We start from the raw sequence: 21361 nt of genomic DNA, 5'->3' as shown, positions 1-21361 counted from the left end.
GACATGAGGCATAAACAACATAAAAACCGTTGAAACAATGAAAATATGTTAAACGCTTGTTGTTTCAATGTTTCCAAAAATTTCAACCCAATAGGATCTGGTATATCATGAAAATAATCCGTCTCCGATTCGATTAATAAAACAATCCGAATGCATGTAAAAAACACCGGATTTAGAATGCACCGAGATAGTGTACACGATATATTTCAGATTTTCTTCGCTATACTAATTCTTCGGATGCAAGGAACTGTTTTTTCAACAGTACTCGATACAAATTTCATGCAATGCTTGGGCTATCCACAAAATCGATTCAATTTGGCAGTTTCCTAAGTATAGAAATATTGTAAAACACTATATTAGGAACGAATAAAATTATTGCGAAGGTCTACGAGAATATTCGAGGGACTCTTCATAGAGACCTATATATAAATAATGTTCATCTTGTAGTGAATTAATTGATTGTATTATTCAAAAAATCGTTATAAATGAATAGCAGGAAAAACTGAATAATAAAATGCAAACATTACTGCTGTTTAATTCAACAACCTATTTGATGTCAGTACTCGGGGATTTCGATTGTCCACCGTTGATGAAATCCGTTGTGATTTTCTTAAATATTGTTTTAAATTATTCCGTATACATAAAGTTTTGCTATCGGATTCCCTACATATCTTGATTTTTTTACGTTAACTTTTGCTTGCCACGCTTCCACTAAATAAAAATGATGCGTGAAGCCGCGATCCTTAATAAAAATAATGGATCTCGTATTCACTGCTCATTTGCTATCAGGAGCTGGTAACCTCTCATATAAACCATTTGTAGACAATGAGCCATTCTAGTCTATTGCGTCAATTATTTATTTTTTGGCACAGTTTGGTATCTTAATTATGCCCCAATATAGTTCAATTATCGCTAATACTTCTTGCTTATCCACCCTCTTGACCGTTAGAGGGACAGACTAGACACAACTAGTTTGTGTGCCATACGTTTACCATAATACCTCGTCACGTTTGTTATAGTGATTCGTTATCGAACGGCTGCCACACAAGCAGAAAATTATTTGTAAATCATTGCATTTTATTTAGTTTTCAAGTTAAAGGACAGAATGGATAAAAAAGGTGGCAAATGGCTTATCACAAGCACTATACGTCTGAAGCAACTCTGTGATTAATACATATATATAATGGCAATATTGGGAACGGCCATATAAACTGTATTGACTGTAAATTCCGTTTTCGGTAGCAAGCGACAAACTAAAAGGAATATTATTGTTAAGTAAATCGTTATCCTGCAGTCTTGAGGCGTGTAACTCTGACCTCTATTAACGACTAACTGAATTCTCTAAGAAATCGGTAGTCGACACCTCGACAAAATTGTTGAAATTTATTTCATTGATTTTTTGTTCATACTGGTAAGATTCCACTCACAACTCTGATGAATCTACATGAGTACAGATCAGCCTTTCCAACGAATGGTAGTCGTGTTTCCAAGACACGACTCTGCATGCAGTATCTTTCTATAATTCAGGCATAGCTGGGGATCATTAGTTTTAAACTATTAGATCCACGTCATATTCCTAATGAGCGAAACTTACGAGGGATATATTTCTATTAAAAGAAAATACTATCGAATATTTCAGTGGTATCGTTTTTCCATTCAATCTACTCCTGTTATTTTATTTTGTAATATTACTTAATTTGTCTATTATGATGTAAAAGGAGAATATATTCTGCAAGACAAACCCAATGCAGGCCACAACTGGCATTTTGCCAGAAGTCTGGACCTTTAAGTTCAGGCAGCACGTCTTCAATGAGAGATATTTTCCGTACACTTAGGTAAAAAAATAATAATGATCAATTTTTCAGTGAACTATCAATATTAACTTTAAAATTGTTACTCATTTTGAGTCATGAAAGCCATATGTGTGCTTTGCCCTCAACGCTTCAATTTACTCATAGGCGATAAATCTTATTCATATTTTATTGTTTTCAATATTTTATTCCAGGCTGAGTGCTATTGATTGCGCTGTGTTATTGGATTATACCATGAGTATAGCAGAGCGTAACTTCGGGGACTCGCCTCAAATTTGGCACGTGAAATGGACATGGAACATTAAGCGACACATTTCTAAACTATTTGGAACCATTATGAAGTGAGCTTATATAAAGTATCGGGAATGCTGTGCGACGACAGTCGCCGTAATAACTTCATCGTGAGTATTGAAGGTAAGTGTTTTTTTCCAGTGCTGTATATAGCGCTTTTTAAGTAGAGAAGATCGAATAAATTAATGGGTATTAACGATATAAAATACTTGCCAAGTAACTTGTGATTTTTTGTCCACTTTATTTCACAATTTCACTAAACAGCTCAAATGCCACGATTGATAACACACTCGTCACAGTGGGCAACGCAATATAACTTTGCAAATAGTTTTCTAGGCCGAAGAAATTGTACAGAAATAGTAGTACAAAATAAGCTCATGAAGCAATATATCCTGAATGGAATTAATGGAGATCTTGGAATAAAAGGAAATCTTGGAATGGTTTATAGTCGGTTAACGTCTTTTCGGCTGCATTGTATACATAGATACATCTCACTCATTCCTATATGGATGGTGCGCACAACTGAAACATTCAAACCCTGAATTTGGGAGGCATGAATGGCCTGCATACATCGTGAATAATCACAATAATTCTGATTATCAGTAAGAATATAAGCTTGTTGTGCTGATGATGATCAGCGCTTTTTAGGCGAAAAGGTCCTGACTGTGGCAAACACGTAAAACTCCGCTGAAATACTGAGCTGTATAACACCGCATTACTGCATTACTGTTTTAAATACTATATTCAGTTGAGGAAATACAATATTAATAAAATGGTGCAATGTTTGCAGCATTTCGAGGGATTCCTAACCTAAACGCTTCTGGAGCCTTCCATTCCCTCCATTTCTCTTTCTCTCTTCGTCAAGACAAAGAGAAAGAGAGAGAGAGAAAAAAAAACATATATGTCAGCATATTGAATTTCTAATTATAAAATTTCGAGTAAAATTTTGATATTGACACATTATAAAATGTCAATACCAATCATTTCTTATGACGAGTTAGAACTTTGAAATTACATTCAAATTAAGTCACCTGCGCTTGACGAATTCTGAGAAACTAGATTTAGATGCTAATTATTACCATCAATATAATATAATATAATACCAATATATTGTAATATAATATATAATATATTATCTATATATTCGAGGTTAAAATGGTTGCGTTTTTAACAACTTATAAAAATTTTATGATATATTATACGCGACGTAATCTTTAGATACTTGATACCTTTACAATAATGGCACATGTGTTAATTCTTCTATTTTAAGGTTCGTAAAATGAGGGAGTGGACCATCCCCAACTCCCCCACCGGCAAGAGTTTCGAGGCCTTCGAGCCCACGCCGGGATGCATCTCCGTCGCCGTGACTCCCGTGAGCAAAGAAATACTTCCTTGCTTTAAAGTTAAAGTTAAGTTAAAGACAATGAGTTAAGACGTGTCATCGCTTGGCTAAATTCGTATTTGACTTTATAAGCAAAGAATATAAATCAGTGATTGTATCACATAAGAATTTCTAAGAATCGTTTGAGAACCGAGGATTTTACTCATCTGAGTACAATAATATTCAGTTTTATTGAATTGTTAAAACTAGGTAAAGTTAGAAGACTTGGTTTATTGAACCGTTGAAACTAGGTAAAACTAGAAGACATGGTTTTCCATAGCAGGCTGCAAGAAGCCGCTCACAGGCCAACGAGTGATGACAGAATCAACGAAGGAGAGTCACTCTCGTGTTGAAGCGCTCATGAAAGTTGAACTCAGAGCTGAGCGGTGCTAGCGAGGGCGTCCAAGGGGCCTTTTTCCGGCAAGATTCATCCGATTCGATTTGGTCCTTTTTAGCGCATTTTCTCATTTATGGAAAAAATCCACTATTGTGCTCGCCATGTCCTTCTGTCTGTCTGTCTGTCCGTCCGTCTGTCCGTCCGTCCGTGACCTCAAGTTTTCGTCGACGAGAAAATGCGCTCTCTGTCACTCACTGCAGTGAGTACTGAGTTATATTTTTTACAATTGCTTTGGCCAGTAAAATAACATGATCTATATATCAATATATATACATATATCATATACTTAAACCGAAAAATCGAGCTGTTATGGTGCAAATTATAAATTTACATATAATTATTGAATTTTACCTGGTTCTCTTGACAGCATCTCGCAATCCTGCGTGCTAGTACGGGGAACTGTTTCCTTGGAAGTGATTCTTTGCAAAGCGTAGGATAAAATTAGCTTATTTCAATGTTAATATAATAAGTGACTGCAATATTGCCATGGCTAAGCTTTGGCTTCAATAACATACTTACGATCTAATACTTTCTGGCAAGTTTACCTGATATCTATAAAAAGTAATGCAGTAGATATAAAATTTAATGGCATGTGAAAATTTAGTAATTAAAGATAAACTTTTTAATATCAATCGATAAGGTATAAATAAAGTGGTCATGTGCGACCCGTGTAGTAACTATGATGCAGGAAGGTAGAATAGAAGTAGATTAAATCTCCCAAGAAATTTTTTTAGTGAACCTAGCTGTGCTCCAGCAACAAGAGATCTGAGTGAGCAAAATTGAGTGAGCAAAATAATATTTAGGCAATCTATGTGAGCAGAGAACTGACAAGAGGGTGTTACTGATTTCGTCTTAACATATTATCTTGTAGTTGGTTCACAGTCCGTACAATAAATAATTTGATTCTAATTATAGCATTCGGTCAACAATTACGCTTATATCCAAGCTGAAATTTGGTCCGATTTGATCAGCCCAAAATTTCTCGCGGCAAAGAACAGGACCGCAATCTCCACGATAACGAGCTACTTATTTAACTGCTAAGTGGAGAAACTGGTGCTTCAGCTGACTTCATCCATACTCACCATCACAACCCACTCCCTCCAACTAACTCACGCACAAGAAAATACTTGAAATAGAGCACGATAAAACTCTTAACAACAAATATAAGTAATACAGGGTGAGTCTATTCTTTACTTGCGCTGTACTGTTCCCTGTCTGGCGGCAACCTGTGCATGGAGACGCTCGTATAGGCGCCGAGCACTATCCATGTCGCCATCGTCTTAATTTTATTAATTGTTAAGAAGTTTGTTGCATAGTTGACGTAGACAGACGGAAAGGATGGATGAATTAGTGAAGATAAACTTTAAAACTTTTCCTAATGACATAACTTGAACATTGTGCATTAAATATGCTGACAAGCAGCAGAACGCCGTCACTCGGATACATTCGAGGCTTTGTCAGAGAATAAACATTAAATTGTGAGCTTTCAGCCTTTGTATCTTTAATTTTAAGTTATTATTATTCATAATGGTTTTGGATAGAGATACGCTTCCGCATAGGCGTGTTTTGCATAGACACATAGTTTCTAGATGTTATTCTTTAGCATAGTTTTCTACTTTAAATTTTGATAACAAAAATATGCCGTAAGAATTCACCATATCTTTACAAAAGACATATAATGGAGTCCAGCTACATTGTCAGATCTCTTATTCAAAAATATGTAAAAGTACAATCAATTAGCACTATAAAAATGCTCAAAAAATACATAGATAAATTAGAGACATAGCAGCAGGTGGACAAACATTTATATTTATTATTCCGAGTGAAAAAAAAAACAGAGGCCGCATTCAAACAAGGATTCTGTATAGAAATGTACTGAGAGTCGAAAAGAATAGGCCTATGTAGGTTTCTGAAGTTGTGTTATTTTGTTTTTAATGTCGTGTTTCGCAAACTCCCTTAAACGTTTCGCACTCTTTTGCTTTTCGCTCTATACCAATTAATCGATAATAGAAATTGATTGATTTAGAACTTTAATTAATGGATAGTTTTGATGCTAGCTATGCAATATGCATTTATTAATTTGACCCGCGGCTCAGAAAGATGTGCAACGTTTTGGATCACTTCATTTAATAACTTTATTGAGAAGTTTGGACGTCATTCTTCAAGTAAATTCCGTAATCGTATGAAATGCATGTCAGTTAACGTATTCGAATCGAAGCATTCACTTTTGAGAGGATTTTGAAGTCGCGCTTACATTTATACGAAAAAAAAACACAATTAAGATTGTCTGCAATCGAGACTCATGCAGGCTGTATGAGGGATCTATTCACCGCCAACCAGAGGCCATCTTAACGACGCCCAGTGGTCTCCCGGCACCAGGCAGATAAGGCCAAATGTTTCCTGCGATACATAATTTATATATACACTTGCAAGCAGAAGTTATCCATAAGCCGCTAAATTATTTTATTTCAAAAGCATTAACGTAGGTAAAAAATAGTAGAAAACACTATGACGTGGATCCCTTCTCTAACTGTGAAATATGTATTTGTTTTAGTGGTCGCAAGCTATCGTAGACCTCAGCAAGAAGCCCTACACCGGCGCCCACATCGAAATTTTCAGGATAATGATGCAGTACCTGGGATGGTGGTGAGTATGCGATTGTTGCTGATATGAAGTCTTATTGTAGGCACCTCTCTGTGTGAGCGTGATAAATGTTCATGTGAATATTGAATTATCTCGGATCAATGAGAAATAAATCAGCATTTCTTTAATTGTAGGGCCATCCATTATAGTTAGAATTCTCATGTCTTGTGAAATACTTTATGTTGATTAATGTTTTATGTGAAGATTCACATCAACAGTTATTATTTGGTGGCACCCGCTGATATGTCTTTGGGTATCCTGGTGAACGGCTCATACACTGGAGGCGTTGGGATGCTTGCTCGACGGGTGAGAGTTTAAATAGAAATTTGTTAGTGCGATTGTGTAGAGATAAAGCGTTAGCTTACTGGCGACGATTGTAGGAAAAATATGGTGCTTTCCGAGAAGGTATTCGTGTGATATACTCTGTTGCTTTTTAGCGCATTTTCTCATTTATGAAAAAAATGCACTATTGTGCTCGCCATGTCCGTCTGTCCGTCCGTGACTTCACGTTTTTGTCGACGAGAAAATGCGCTCTCTGTAACTTACTGCAATGAGTACTGAGTTATATTTTTTTATAATAGAGCGTCCCAAAAATCGAAGTTGCTATATCTCTATGATAACTGCTTCTGTTGAATTGTGTTGCCACTACGCGGAAACTTAATTTCTCATTTTAAAATATATTTTTCGCTATGGAAATGAAAAATTTCATAGGCTTGCATTGAACTTTTCCGCAGGAAGTTGACATGTTGATGGGACCAATTGTTCAACATCCCACGCGCTCGGAACTCGTCGAGTACGCCCAGGCCTACTTGTACAACACCCATTACTTTCTGTACAAAAAAATCACTAAAGTCCAACCTGATGTACTCATATTCACAAAGCCGTTCCTGACAGATGTAAGTAATGCAGAAGCAAACCATGCAAATTGGTTGTAAGAATATGAGTTAGTTATTTTCACATTATGTAAGAAATTTTTATATAATTTTCATGAAAATTTGATGGAATTCGTGGGCGCCCTGACCCTCAGAAAGACATTTGAATTGGCCCGCCATGAGGTCGTTAATTAAACAACTCCCCACGGAAGACGATACGCTATCTTCAATAGAAAAGAGAAGTATTTACAACAACGTTGCATGATAGTAAATGACACTTAAGTAAAAAATCCTGATACAAGAGCAAATGTAACAGGCATTCAGTGTGTTCAACCTTCTTCCACTGTTGTCGACCTGGGGGCTCCTCGATCTCTTATCACCACTTCCGCGCCTGACAGCTACTGACCCACAGTCCACAGACGCCGCGTGGGCTCGGCTGATATGGAAGTTCTCGGGTCATTATTTTTTGCAGGATAAATGAACGCATTATTAGCATCTGGTCAATACTTTGGCAATTTGGTGCCTCAGATAAAGGCGCGTCCGAATCTGAGAATGGGCTTAATAAACGCCCAACGTACCAATGAAATAATTCAATTCAAGGTCAAGTCTCGCTCCGTTCCAACGTATAACATAACGAACGTACACATGCACCCACATTGACTGCATTTATTGAAGTCTGGATGGCCATGGTAGACCTGGACAAGCAAGGTGATCACGGAGCAGCCTGATGGGCTTCTCATTTAATTTTGCAGATTCGCCCCATGTAGGACAAGAGACTATCGAAAAAAGCTCCTATCTCGCGGTTGAGTGCAGCACACAAATTAGGATTAATAGGATATACCGCATATAGTACGGTCGCTATGAATGACTTTTAGGTTTCCCATATTGACAAATACAAGATCAGCTGCATCAGGAAATACACATGTCCCGATTTTTCTCTACGACGAAAGTAAGATAGTTTATATTCGTAGTTTTCGTCTTTTTGCATTGTTATTAATCCTACAATACATGTTTTTAGCTCCGTAAACCCAAATTCTGCAAGAACGTAATCATGGAGCTTTGGTTCTCCCTGATATGGCTTAGAAGATTTATTAACTTTTCCTGTAGTAAATCTTCGTCAATTACTGTAGAGAATTAATGTAAAATACGGAATTTTTCTTCTGATGAAGATGACTAAGAGCCTGGTAACTCTTACAACGAAAACATGATGGCGAACGGTTGATTTATTTTTAATATTGTAAGCTACTGGCTCGAAGAATAGAAAGGTACTGGGAAGTGGACACTGTCCCAGTTAACCCCAGACGAATTGTCCGATATTATACCCAAAACCCCCATTTTGGAAATATTTGGCTGCCACTTAAATAATAATAAATCAAGTTATTATTTATCTTAATTATTTAATTTGAATGAATTATTCAGCAATTAATCATACATTCAAGCTTTAGTTTGCAAAATATGCACTCCTACTACATATAATACGAAAAAAAACATTACTTAGAACAAAATATTGCTCACAGGGGAATGCAGGACCGGGCAAAACGTCTCTCTGCTACTTCAATCAATGCACTAACTTGTGTGCTATTACAACCTTATACTAAAGTAATCGCCTACCTTATACTGTAGTATACCTTTCAATATTATTTCTAAGTATATCAAATAATTGACGTGTCCCTTGGAGCCCCCATATCCCATTGTATCCCTCTCCCCATATCTCCTAGTCCCTACTCTGATCTTCTTTTCACACACGTTTCACTGGTTCCAATTTCTTCAGCGTCTGTCAGCTATTCTCTCAGTCAAGCCGTTCACACGCTTCTCCGTAGCTAAAAAGGTTAGGGTTCTCTCTAAGGATGTGACTCGATCTTAGGTTCTCCCGTCACATCTAAAAATTGTCCCAATTTACACCAAGCCCTTTTTCATCCCTAATACAATTGCATTCATACAATAAATTTTTTACACCAGTATCATCACGACCAATTGACCTTTAGTTTTACAGTTCTTTCACTCTCTTGTGGCCTTTTTAGCGCATTTTCTCATTTTTGGAAAAAAGGCGCTATTTTGCTCGTCATGTCCGTCAGTCTGTCCGTGACTTCACGGACGGACGAAAAAATGCGCTCTCTGTCACTCACTGCAGTTGATTTTTTAGTAGTTACATGTATATTAACAACCTATCATTCCACTCGTCAGGTACATATTCTCAATCAGTTCTAAATTGATCAGTTTGTCAATTGCTCCGACGCCGCCATAGTTATACGTCTCATACTGTACGTATATGGGTCTCATAAGGTTAATTTCCACGTTTACCACGAAAAAAATTATTTAAATGAAATATTCTCAAAGATTGCTTCAGTATTTCCAAGCACTACTTCGTGTTCCGCTGTCTTTCTTTTCTTAAAAATAGAACGGGTGCCACAAGACGAAATCTTTTCTGTTCGAGAAAGTCTAATTGCACGACTAGTATTGGAATCACGCCAAAAATATTAACCAGGCAAAACAATATCATCTCACACGAAAGCTGTTTGTTTCTCAAGAAAATATTGCGCTTGGAAAATTTATTACAACAATTCGTTGACCGCCCCAGGTGTGGCTGTGGGTTCTGGCGTCCGTGATCGCGGTGGGAGGGACCGCTGGGCTACTGCATCTGGTGCACTCCTACATAAGGTCACTTGTAAATCATTGTTTATTTGAAATAAGCTTATGAGTGGCTTTTAATAATTCAAACTCACTTTATTACTCTTTTATCAATTACAGTTGATATTGCTTTCATCGAGATTCCACTATAAATAACCTGATGTAAAAAAACACTTTGTATTCGCTACATTGGCAATTATTTTCTTATTTTGCATTGTGGTCCTTATGACTAGCAACCCCCAACAATTCATTGACAATTTAACAAACTCAAATCAGGGCCCAGTGACCATGCACCAATAGGTGTTATGTTGCCGATGCTGTTGTTTCGGCCGCTCAAAATCCACCTCGCAGCTTTCAAAACACAATTTTTTTTACTTTTCACAATACAGTTTCTTCACACTTTAATTTCTTCTATTAATTGCACCATTTTGCTTCACGTCTTTTCGCCACTGACCAACATCTTAGAGGCCTCACCAGGTTTCAGTGACAGGGAGAGCTACCCCCTATGATTAATTAGCATATTCTACTTAATAATGACTAGTGGTATGATCATTTATTGATGCTATATTCAGCAAAACCATATTGAAATGACCGGCAATCTCAAACAAGAAAACAATATAATAACAATTAAAAAATAATACAAATTACTTTGGGGGCTTGAGAGTATTTTAGAGGGGCTAAAGCCCCCAATAATGAGCTAAATGACGCCCTCCCCCAAGCCATCCGTTGCCACTACACCTATTTCTTCTCATATTGCCAATTGAATTTCATCTCATTACTTTCTATACATATCGCTCTCCATTGCAAGTTTAAATGGAAAACGGGAATCAGATTTTATTTTTTCTGCATTAATTTAGATTATTAATCGATCTATGTTTTCAATGTTTTTTAGCTTATATCGCAAAGTCAAAAATCAAATTCATGGCAGACATTTTCATTGATATTTTACGACGCTCCGAACCTTCAATATTATTCTCAATGAAATCGAAAACTTCCGGCGTTTAAAAATGTGGATTTTTAATGATCACCTGCACGAGAATTTGGTTTGCTGGACACGTTTGCTGGAATTGGGTTTGCTATTCACTTAATGCTGACCAATATTAAACTAGGCTCTTTAGATCCGAGTAAATCCATGAGCATTTCCCATGCCTTATTTTAACGTGACATGATTTGTATTAGTTTTTTCCTTTAATTTAATGTGCAACAATTTCAATTTGTCTTGATACTTTTTGCAGAAACTCGCATCTCAAATCCAAACAATCGAAGTGGGTGATGTTCTCACGTGGCTTGACCTGGGCTTGGAAAACCGTCCTCGCACAAGGTAGAACTATCTTAACAACCATCATATGATGTAATCTAAGCAATCACAGTATATCTTTTTGTTTTGACACTTTCGTTTACATTTTCCAATTTACTTTTTCCATGTTCTGTTGTATTCAAAACCTCGTAGGCATCAATTTATCCGCAATAAGTAATTTTAAGCGTTAGTTCGGCGAGACAAAACACACAGGAACAACACAACTAAATATAGGAACAACACAACTACATAGAGACTACAAATTGATCTGATTTTCGCGTTATATAGAAGATTATTTACTATTTATCAAAGATATGAATATTTTCTGTAAATTATTTGCGTTCTTAATGCAGATCCATCTGATTCGCCTGGGGAGCGCTCCGGACGACTGCTTTCTACATTGTGGCTCATCAATTGCTTTATGATCATTAACATGTACCAATGCAACATCACAGCCATCTTGATCAACGACAAGGTTTTGTAGATTATCGCATAAATTCTCATTATATCACAGAAAATACAATATACTGATTTCACATTTATCTAAAATGATATCTTCAACATTATTTTTCTTCAGGTTAAACTGCCCTTCACTTCAGTCGAGGATTTTGTGACGCAGAAAACATACAAGCTGACTTGGATTAACGGACAAATATACAGCTCTTTTTTTCAGGTAATAAAAATAGTTTCAACAGTTCTTTTTAGTTCTTTTTAACTAAATTATAGTTTTCATCTTGTGTCGGATAAATAAGAGGCTTAAGTACGTTGCTCTCTGCATGTAAAGGCGAATTTTGTAAGAATTATTTTATTATTGAATAAAAACGCAATATAGTTATACGAAAAAATCCCTGATTCAAAAATGTGTGTGAGCTTGCATTTTTTTTCCTGAACATAATGAACCTATGACCTACGTAGGCAGTTAATATACATGCTTTAATTTGAAATTTATGGCCTCCCACTCTCGATCTGGAGCCACAATAGTCTGTAGCTTTCAATGTTCAGGAGTATGCCGTCAATCAACCGGACCTTCCCTTGGGCAAACTGTGGGGCATGAGAGATGACTATCAACCTGATGCCAACCATGTCGTCAGCACTGTGATGACGGAGAAGGTTGCAGGTACTGAAAAAGAAGTTTTTCAGTACCTCATGTCTTGTCCGTGCTCAGCTCCAATAATAAAAATAAAATAATTTTTAATAGAATCGAACTTTAACATTTTGCATGAATTTGTTAGATTCGGTTTTGATCAATATAAAAGTTAAAGGTGAAAAGCATTATGGACAACAAATGCAGTTTATTTTTTCATACGTCAATTCAAAATACGCACGGTTTAATTACTACCAACTTTATGAATGACCCAACTATGGAAGCCAACTTTTCGAACAACGAGCAAAGCAAGTTTGACAAAATTTCAGCTCTAAGTGAAACAAGCAGTCTGTGTACTTACAGTTGTCGCTGCGAGATGGCTTCAGCGGGGATTCATGGCAGGGGATTTTTCTGAGGTAAGCTTTAAATTTATTTTCCGAATTCCTCAAACGATGAATATTTTTATGCAGCCAACCAATTGTGAAATTTTGCGGGGACAAAAGCAAAGTAAAACTTTATAGATCATTGCGTTGTTTATTACTTATGATTATTTATGACTATATATGCGTTGGTAAATTACAAATAATGTATCCCAGTCGAATTTTAGATTCCATTCAGGGTCGCGTCAGACTCCATCGACTCGGCTTAGAGGTGAATTAGGTGCAAATCGGCCGCCTACCCTATTCGGCAGGAAATTAGGAGCTTATTACTGGAGTTGATTGCACGATGGGCCGAATCTGTGTAATATAACCGAAAAGAGCAGCTGGTCAGGCTGTCTCATGTAAGACGCTAGTATTTGAGCGAACTATGACCATCACCCGCTCATGGAATGGCGTCGATGTATGTATAAGCGTACGTTTGTTAAGGCATACGATGAAACGAAATAAGAATTGTCTTTACCAACTTTTTGAGCTTACGTAGTAGTTAGATAGTGTTTTTACTAAATACAGGACAAACAAATCTGAATTTATTTTGCTATATTTAAAAACCACAGGCTGCTTGAAGGCATGTATATATGATTTAGGGGCGCAAGAGACGAAAAATACTTGATAATTACGTAGCAGTAAAATAATTAATGCTTGTAGCTCTAAGAGATGAATTTCAAATACGGGGAGGTGTACATGTAGTCGCTCCTACCATCCTTGACTGGAATTGAGCTCCAGTAACGCTTAGTTTTGTATCCTTGCTACATTGAGTGCCTATGCGAGGCACGCGGGACTTTGTCGCGCCCTCCTGAACATTCACACTTTTTGTCACGGCAAACCTATCTCTTCCTAGAGTTTTGAAGCTACAGCAATGAGACATATACCATTCGATTCGTAATAAAAAGATCTAGCGGTTATAGTGCCATTTTTTTCGATTTCGTTTTAGTTTGTATTATATATTGCAAAATGGGGGGGGGGAAATTTCGAAAATTCTAAATTTTTCAGAAAAATCATCATAACAAGAGAACCAAGAAAAAAAATTGACAAAGTGGCCCGACAATCGCTAGATATGGTCTTTACGCATCGAATGTTACGTGTTTCGATGTTGTAGCATGTGATTTGCAACAGCTAAAACTTTTTTAGAGTACCCCCCTTCTTGGCCATTTTCTATGAATTTCACGTTTTCTTTAATTTTTTCGAAAAATTTACATGATCAAAATAATCGTCATTTTCGATTTTACATGTGTGTACCAAGTTTGGAGATGATCCTTCCCTAAATATAGAAAATAGATTTTGACCGACACGGTTCCCTTAAAAGTTGTATTAACTGAAATTATTCCCGGTTCAATTTCGTGTTTCCTTGCCAGTTGCTTAAATAAGACACGATGATACATTTTTCATTTTTCCGTCTAGTCTGCACATACGTATATAAAGCGTACAACGATTCAAATGCCCCTCCTTTTCGCCCATTATATGGGGGGAAGGGATAGGACATTTTTTTAAGTACTTCTCAGATTCGGCCGCGTCCATGCCGAAGCTATCAGGTGCTATGCGCGCGCTCGACGATCGCCCAAAGTTCGCTCGGTCTGTGTCCAGATTCTAGTCAGGCGCTTATTTCGTTCGTACAACCAAAGCGTAAAGCGGACATAGAGCTGCTAATTGAATTTAGCTAACCATCCTCAAAATTTTCATAGGGATTCGCATGGATACGGATCGCGTGAAATTATTCACTGTTAGCAGAACGTTACGACTCGCACTGTCAAATATCGTCATCTACCTATTCTAGCAGATGCGATACCTTACATACCCTTTTACCCCTTCACAGAGTCACTAACCTAGCTTGGGTTGCCACGAATGCAAAATAGGATAAATGCTCTCGTATGTCATGACTTACACAACGCACTTGCGTCGGATAAGATGCGGATTTATCGGGTAAGATAAACGGGAGAAATTCTCGCGTATATCATGACTTGTACAATGCACATGCATCGGATAAGATGCGGATTGAGTCTCACAATAACCAAATATGTACATGTAGAATGGCTCGAGCTATAAAGTAAAAAAAAAACAACCTAGGAAAATAATTAAAGAATTCTTTGACAAGCAATACATGCAAATAAACAATCTGAGAATTTCAAAATTTCTTCTCCTTTTTTTTTCTTTAAATGTTTAGTTATTAGTTTTGAACTAGTGATTCAAATTGGTGAAAAGGAGTCCAGAACGGATTGATCTTTGGTGAAAATATGATTAATTCAATTTATTTTTTCAATATATTTGAACTCTTTATTGTCGTACATGACATGACCTTTTACCTGGCATATAACATAACATAACATAGTGATCTCGGCGCTGCAGTGTAGGCCTGATGTGGCCTGTCGCCGATTCTTTTCCTTTTCGTGCCTTGTTCACAGAAGATCTAAAATCGTGTCATTTGACCGTATTTTTTCATGACTGACGATAGTTTGAAGTAGCTACTCGACTTCCACCGGGTTCGATATGGTGCTAGGCATTTCAAATCTGAACATATATTTTTCCATAGCTTTATCTAGTCTGTTCTTGAACGCGTTCATACTTGGAGCGCCAACGCTGTCATCGGGGAGGCTGTTCCACATGTCGGTGATTCGAAGCGAGAAGAAATTTTGTCGCGTGGAGAAGTTGCAGCGTAGTTTTTTTAGTTTATAGCTGTGACCCCTGGTGTTGGTTCTTGTTTCAAATTCTAGTAATCCTATAGCTCTATAAAAAATTTAAAATCGGCTTCGCGCCCAAGTTGTGTGAATGGTTTTGGCCTAATTTCTAAAAACCTGTAAACTGGCGCCTTCCTAAAACGACACACTTTATACAAATTTATCATTCTATTCGATGTCGCGTGCAAACTGCAAAGCTTCTGCAACTGCTGAAATTCTGTTTGGTCCAGTTGACTTGCTGTCATACTCAAATTTAAATACAACTTGCTTTTTGAATTGTCTGCCTATTTACGTCATTGAAGCTAAATGTTGCCGTTAAATAAATACCGTTTTGATACGCGTGAGAAAACCCTTCTTTTGTTCTCTTCCCCTCGGGAGTTGTATGCATGCGCTCACAGTTACGAGATCAGTGCTCAGACTATATTATTGAATATTTTTTTTAATAAATCGAATACTTGCATAGAGTACAAATTATCTCTATTTCTGTAATAGTTTTCGTTAATGCAGATATTGTAAAGATTAAACTAAAATTCATCCTTCATTCCCACATTCAAATTAACTATAAGCCATGACGGGTTTCTCCCTTCGAACGTTATCTAACCCCAAAGCAACTACAAAAATTTGCCTGAATCCCCTTTTTTCTCTCATTTCTAGAGATACCGCACGCACGTAAAAACACGCACTCGAACATTACCCTATTATTGCAGAGCACCATTTCGCATAACTCACGTCTTTACCATCTCAGCACTAGTGCTCTAAATTTCTATCGAATTTATAACTCAAGTAATTTATTAATCCACCCTCAAATACGTTCTATACAGACTACAATGATTGCTCATGAGGCTGAGGTTAACTTGGTTGTGCACTGAGTGGTGGTGTCTGTATTGAAGCCAATATTCATTGGGTAGAGATATTTGAATATTCTTCTTGTCTTTACCATATCCTTGCCACTTGGTAGATGTGTTCCCAGGTGTAGCGTCCTTAAGAAATGCAGGTCTAAGAATGACTTATGAGCGGCAGTTTCAGAGCGGCAACCAAGTCTTTAAAAGTGGTAATATTTCAGCTTCATGCAACTTCAATGATGCAAAGGATAAATTTTTTGTCTTCTCTGATGGTGTTATCTCTTTGTCTACCTTAATTTACTGCTGATTTTTTTTCCAAACGAGGAAAGCGCAACAACAATTACATATTTTTATTAATTCAATTTTGAATTATTTTATGATGTTGATTTTAATTTCTACTGCTATTAAGTGTGAGTTCAATAAATTTGTAATGTAATTTTTGTTTTGACCAGGACCTGATGGGACTGATCGCGTTCAAAAGAAAGGAATGACCAAAAGTTTACAGTTGTCTGTCGTTGAAGTGCAGCACTCCAGAGCAAAAAGAAAACAGCGTGATTAAATAATTGATGTGATGAATGATTTCCCTAAATGTGTAAATTTTCGTCAAAATTTAATTTATCTCTGCCAGTTTCCGGATGAATTTGAGATTGAACGCACGAAATAAATAAGATTTTTCATTTCTTAATCTTAGACCATTAGCTTCATTTTAAATTATTATTATTATCGGCTGTTTGTTTTTCAATTATTTACCTTTTTTTATATCATTGCCTGAGCATATTTTGCAATAACACCTTAATCACTCAACCAAGATTTCGCCATTACTATTAATTCTCATTGAGTAGCATAAAAATTTTACCGATCCTCATTTTCGAAATAACTATAAACTCGTCATTAGATACAGCAAAATATTCCCTCTTTTATCATCAAATTCTATGCCACTGTTAGGAAGTTATCAAAAGTGGAAGCAACATCAACTTTCATGAGACACTAAGTTTAACTCTTAACTTTGCTAAGAGAAACCACATGTTAGGAGCAGTTGTAACGTTTAAAGTTGGCCCAGCAAGTTCGATTTTGTTCTAGCATATACGATGTATATACCGATCCATAATAACGACATCGTAACGCATTCTTTGGCAGTTTGGTGAGTGTCGCCTGGCGTTGGCTGAAGCGAACTCATTGCCTCCCGTGTACATGACATACGGCTACCCCAAAAACTCCCCTCTTCAAGTCAAAGTTGACATCATGTGAGTAAGGGTGCAGACAATAACATGACATACGGCTACCCCAAAAACTCCCCTCTTTAAGTCAAAGTTGACATCATGTGAGTAAGGGTGCTGACAATGACATTGCATACGGCTACCCCAAAAACTCCCCTCTTTAAGTCAAAGTTGACATCATGTGAGTAAGGGTGCTGACAATGACATTGCATACGGCTACCCCAGAAACACACCTCTTTAAGTCAAAGTTGACATCATGTGAGTAAGGGTGCTGGCAATAACAATACTTCCGGCTAATCTACAGACTCCCCTCTTCAAGCCAAAGTGTACTTCATGTTAGTAATGGATTATGACTATAAAATTTCATGAATTTCTTAACGACGATTTCCCGCAATTAGCAGGGTATGAGAATGGTATCGATAGTCTAATTGTGATAAATAGCTTCGACTTTCAAAAAAAATCATATGAATGCGAATGAATAAAAAATGGATTTATTGTATAAATTATTACAAAATGGTACTTTCCAGGCTTCTTCGAGTGGTTCAATCCGGCATAGCAGGTAATTTGCTGTCCAACAGCCTCTGGAACTCGTCGTGGTGCATGCGGCCCCAAACAAGCCTTAGCGACTCGCGGCCTTTGGCCGTCACTGACTTCCTTGGACTTTTCGCAATCTACGGATTAGGTAAAGTTTTAGGATATACCCCCTCCTGCGTTTCCCAGCTATTCCAGCAACAATCGCGAAGATTTCAGAAAACTTTTTATTCATTCATTATGATTGTCAGTTGTATCTGAAGCTGAAAATGGAAGTATTTTTCTGATAAATCGTTTGTATTACTGATAATCCGATCCTGATATGATGGCTCAACTGATGCTCTGAAGTATCAACTAAAATTTACCATACGAATTGCTTCCAAACGTCATCATATACATATAATACACGGTGTGCGTTACATGAAATGATCTAATCTAAAATCTAATATAGTCGATTATAAACACATTAAATGCGCCTGATAGTTGGTACTGTTTATCCAGGATCAATGAAATGTACTGCCAAAGTATATTAATTTCTGAGTCTTATAATGAGAGTTATTACTAGCTGAGCCTGGCTAGCAGGCGAGTAAATGGCCAGCCCTGCATGGTAACTTCAGTGTGCTTCAATGGGTGGACCTGGTAACTGAATGTTTGATGATGGATTAACCTGGTAACTAGGAATGATAATGGATCCATCTAGTAACTAGGTATGTCAAAGGCTGAACCTGATAAGTATGAGTGTGTCAATTCAATAGCATAGATTGGTTAAAGTAAGTGTGTTAATAACTAAATCTGGAGCTAGATTGCGTCTTAACGGCTGTGGCTGGTCACTATATAGGTGTGCCAATGGCTGAGATTGCTAACTTAAAAGTGTGTCGATGGCTGAGCCGGGTAGGATGAAGTGCGTTGAAGGCTGAGCCTGGTACTTAAAATGTATGTCGATGGACGAGCATGGTAACTATAGATGGTTTAATAACATTAAGCCTATCAATTTATTAGACTGTCTAGCAACGGTTATGCCTCGTAACGATAAGGTTTGTCGATGGCTGCGCCCGGTAGCTATTTTCAGCGCCCTCTGAGCATTATATATATTCAATATTTTTATTCATATTTACGTCAAACCATATTTCTTAGCATTTCAACTTCTATAAAACCATGTTTGACTAAAAGCATTTCCAACACCATGCATTAAATCATAACTGATGAGTATACCCCGCTGCTCAGGTATGATACTGGCTTTACTGGTGTTCATCGTTGAAGTCGCAACGGGCCGGGACTTCCAGAGCAGGAAGAATGAATGAGAAGACTGGAAATGGACGATGGTCAATTACTACTCAATTCTACACAAACCGTTATTATTTACTCGATTTTATTTGCAGAATCCGTTTATTTAAATGTGCATTAAATCCCAGATTAATATTTTTAAATTTTCTATTCTTTCGTTGAAATTTGTGATTTCTTCTCACTAATTGAGTCGTTATGCTTGATATCGTGTGGTCTATGTGAAGTTTACACAAATATTGATGAACAATCTCCACTTTCCAATACCATAAATTGCGGTAAAGACAAAGTCATGAGAGTTCTTGTTTGAGATTCTCCTTTTGATATCAAAGAATAATCCAGGTTTATTCTAAATGATGGACTCCATTCAATAAATTTGTATTTATTTTGACATAGATTCAAAATTAATAATTGTAAGCACCAATGGAAGGAGAAAGATTCAATTTTTAACCTATTCAGACGTGGAATTGGGCGGCGGCGGCTTGGCGGAAACGGCCGCCAAGATTCTCTCGCAAGCCAGCCGCCTTTATGTTTGTTTCTCTCTCACCTGTGATTGTGATGGCTACTCTGCAGCACAATATTTTCTGCGTTTATGAGTTTGCTAAAAGTGAGTCGCAAGCTACAGTGCAGCGGGCATTTCATCTCAAATTTGGCATTGAACAATCTGGCATGGCTGGCGAGAGGACGTATATAGAGCGGCCGTTTCTGCACGCGAACGCTGACGGTCGTCGTTTCCGCCGCCGCCGCCCAATTTCTCGTTTGAATAGGTTAAAAAATTTTAATCTTTATTTGTCCATTGGTGTATAAATTATTCATTTTTGAATTTATACTGATATACGAAGTTATTATATTGAGTGCATCATTTAGAATAACTCGGTATTACTTCTTGGTTTCTCGCGTAGGATGTGACGAAATTTTTCACATGTAGAAGCGCTTGCCTCAAAACAGTTTACTCGCGTGCCTCGCAGGTCAGTTCAAAGCGAGAGTTGGACAAGTAACGTTTCCTACGGGGGACATCTTAAGCATATTTTACAGGAACGTGAGGACAGATCTGCGTCAGAGCTGGCCGCTTTTCCCGGCCTGACTCGTGGCTTGGAGTGAGGGGCTGGTGTCGCAACTATTCAAACACTCAACTAGATTATTTTCATAGGGATTATTGATACCGTACTTTGATGCTGCGCGAACTCACTCTAAATTAATTCGTTAATTACACTAACCAACCCCACTGTGACATGTCATGGGCACTAACCAACTCGTGAGTGATGTACGTGTCAATGGCACTTTCACTCCCAAGTGAATCGACAAGTTCACCAACACGTTTGAGTTGGATAAATCAATGTCATCAAAAAAATTACATGACACATCTGGAACTCTAACCAACTTTTACTTGATGCACTGTTGAAACTAAACCAATCCAATATGATATGTCCGAGGCAGTAAAAACGCCCCCAAATCTAATGTTAATTTTACCAATTCCCAATGAAGGATTGTTCAGTCGAAGAGCAGTTGACGCGGACTTTCATCCTCTTCTGGAGCACCAGCACCAATTAATGAACAGCAGGAATTTACTGATATTTCTCAAATACGCACTACTTAGTGGGGTCCTATAATGTATGCCACGATTTGATTTTTGAGAAAATTGTTGCTTTTCTCCATGATGAATGGAATTTAGGCTTAACTTCGGAAAATTAACTGCATAATCCACTTAGTAGGCGGATATTGTGCGAGGAAACGCGATAATATTCAACGGAAAATTGATTCCACAATATTTTGTGGAATGATTAATGAGTTCTTTATATATCACATCTTGCTCAAAATTCTGATAGGACTAGAAGTCTGCACGCACTAGGTTCGAGAGGTTTAAGATTTCTCACCTCTGATTGCGTTGAAGTTATTTCTCATAAATATCACTGTATAGAATAATGGAAAATAAACAACTAGTTATTGCCATGTACTTTTACTCATCCTATATTCATT

At 37.3% G+C, this 21361-nt stretch overlaps 1 protein-coding gene across 1 annotated transcript; it reads left to right on the top strand.

Moving 5' to 3' along the window:
• Positions 1 to 2200: 2200 nt before the first annotated feature.
• LOC108673185 (glutamate receptor ionotropic, NMDA 3B) lies at positions 2201 to 19497 on the top strand. Its single transcript, XM_018160974.2, has 14 exons — positions 2201 to 2225; positions 3373 to 3474; positions 6435 to 6526; positions 6742 to 6829; positions 7258 to 7419; positions 9974 to 10053; positions 11259 to 11344; positions 11674 to 11795; positions 11898 to 11993; positions 12323 to 12437; positions 12768 to 12820; positions 17493 to 17599; positions 18100 to 18254; positions 19328 to 19497. Exons 2-14 carry the CDS (start codon positions 3382 to 3384, stop codon positions 19402 to 19404), a joined length of 1326 nt encoding a protein of 441 aa, XP_018016463.1. The 5' UTR covers positions 2201 to 2225; positions 3373 to 3381; the 3' UTR covers positions 19405 to 19497.
• Positions 19498 to 21361: the final 1864 nt, after the last annotated feature.

The sequence above is a fragment of the Hyalella azteca genome, unplaced genomic scaffold, assembly GCF_000764305.2.
Source record: "Hyalella azteca isolate HAZT.00-mixed unplaced genomic scaffold, Hazt_2.0.2 contig6145, whole genome shotgun sequence".
NCBI classification, from domain to species: domain Eukaryota; kingdom Metazoa; phylum Arthropoda; class Malacostraca; order Amphipoda; family Hyalellidae; genus Hyalella; species Hyalella azteca.
Note: the sequence above shows the minus strand (reverse complement) of the source record. Positions and strands in the feature narration are given on the sequence as shown.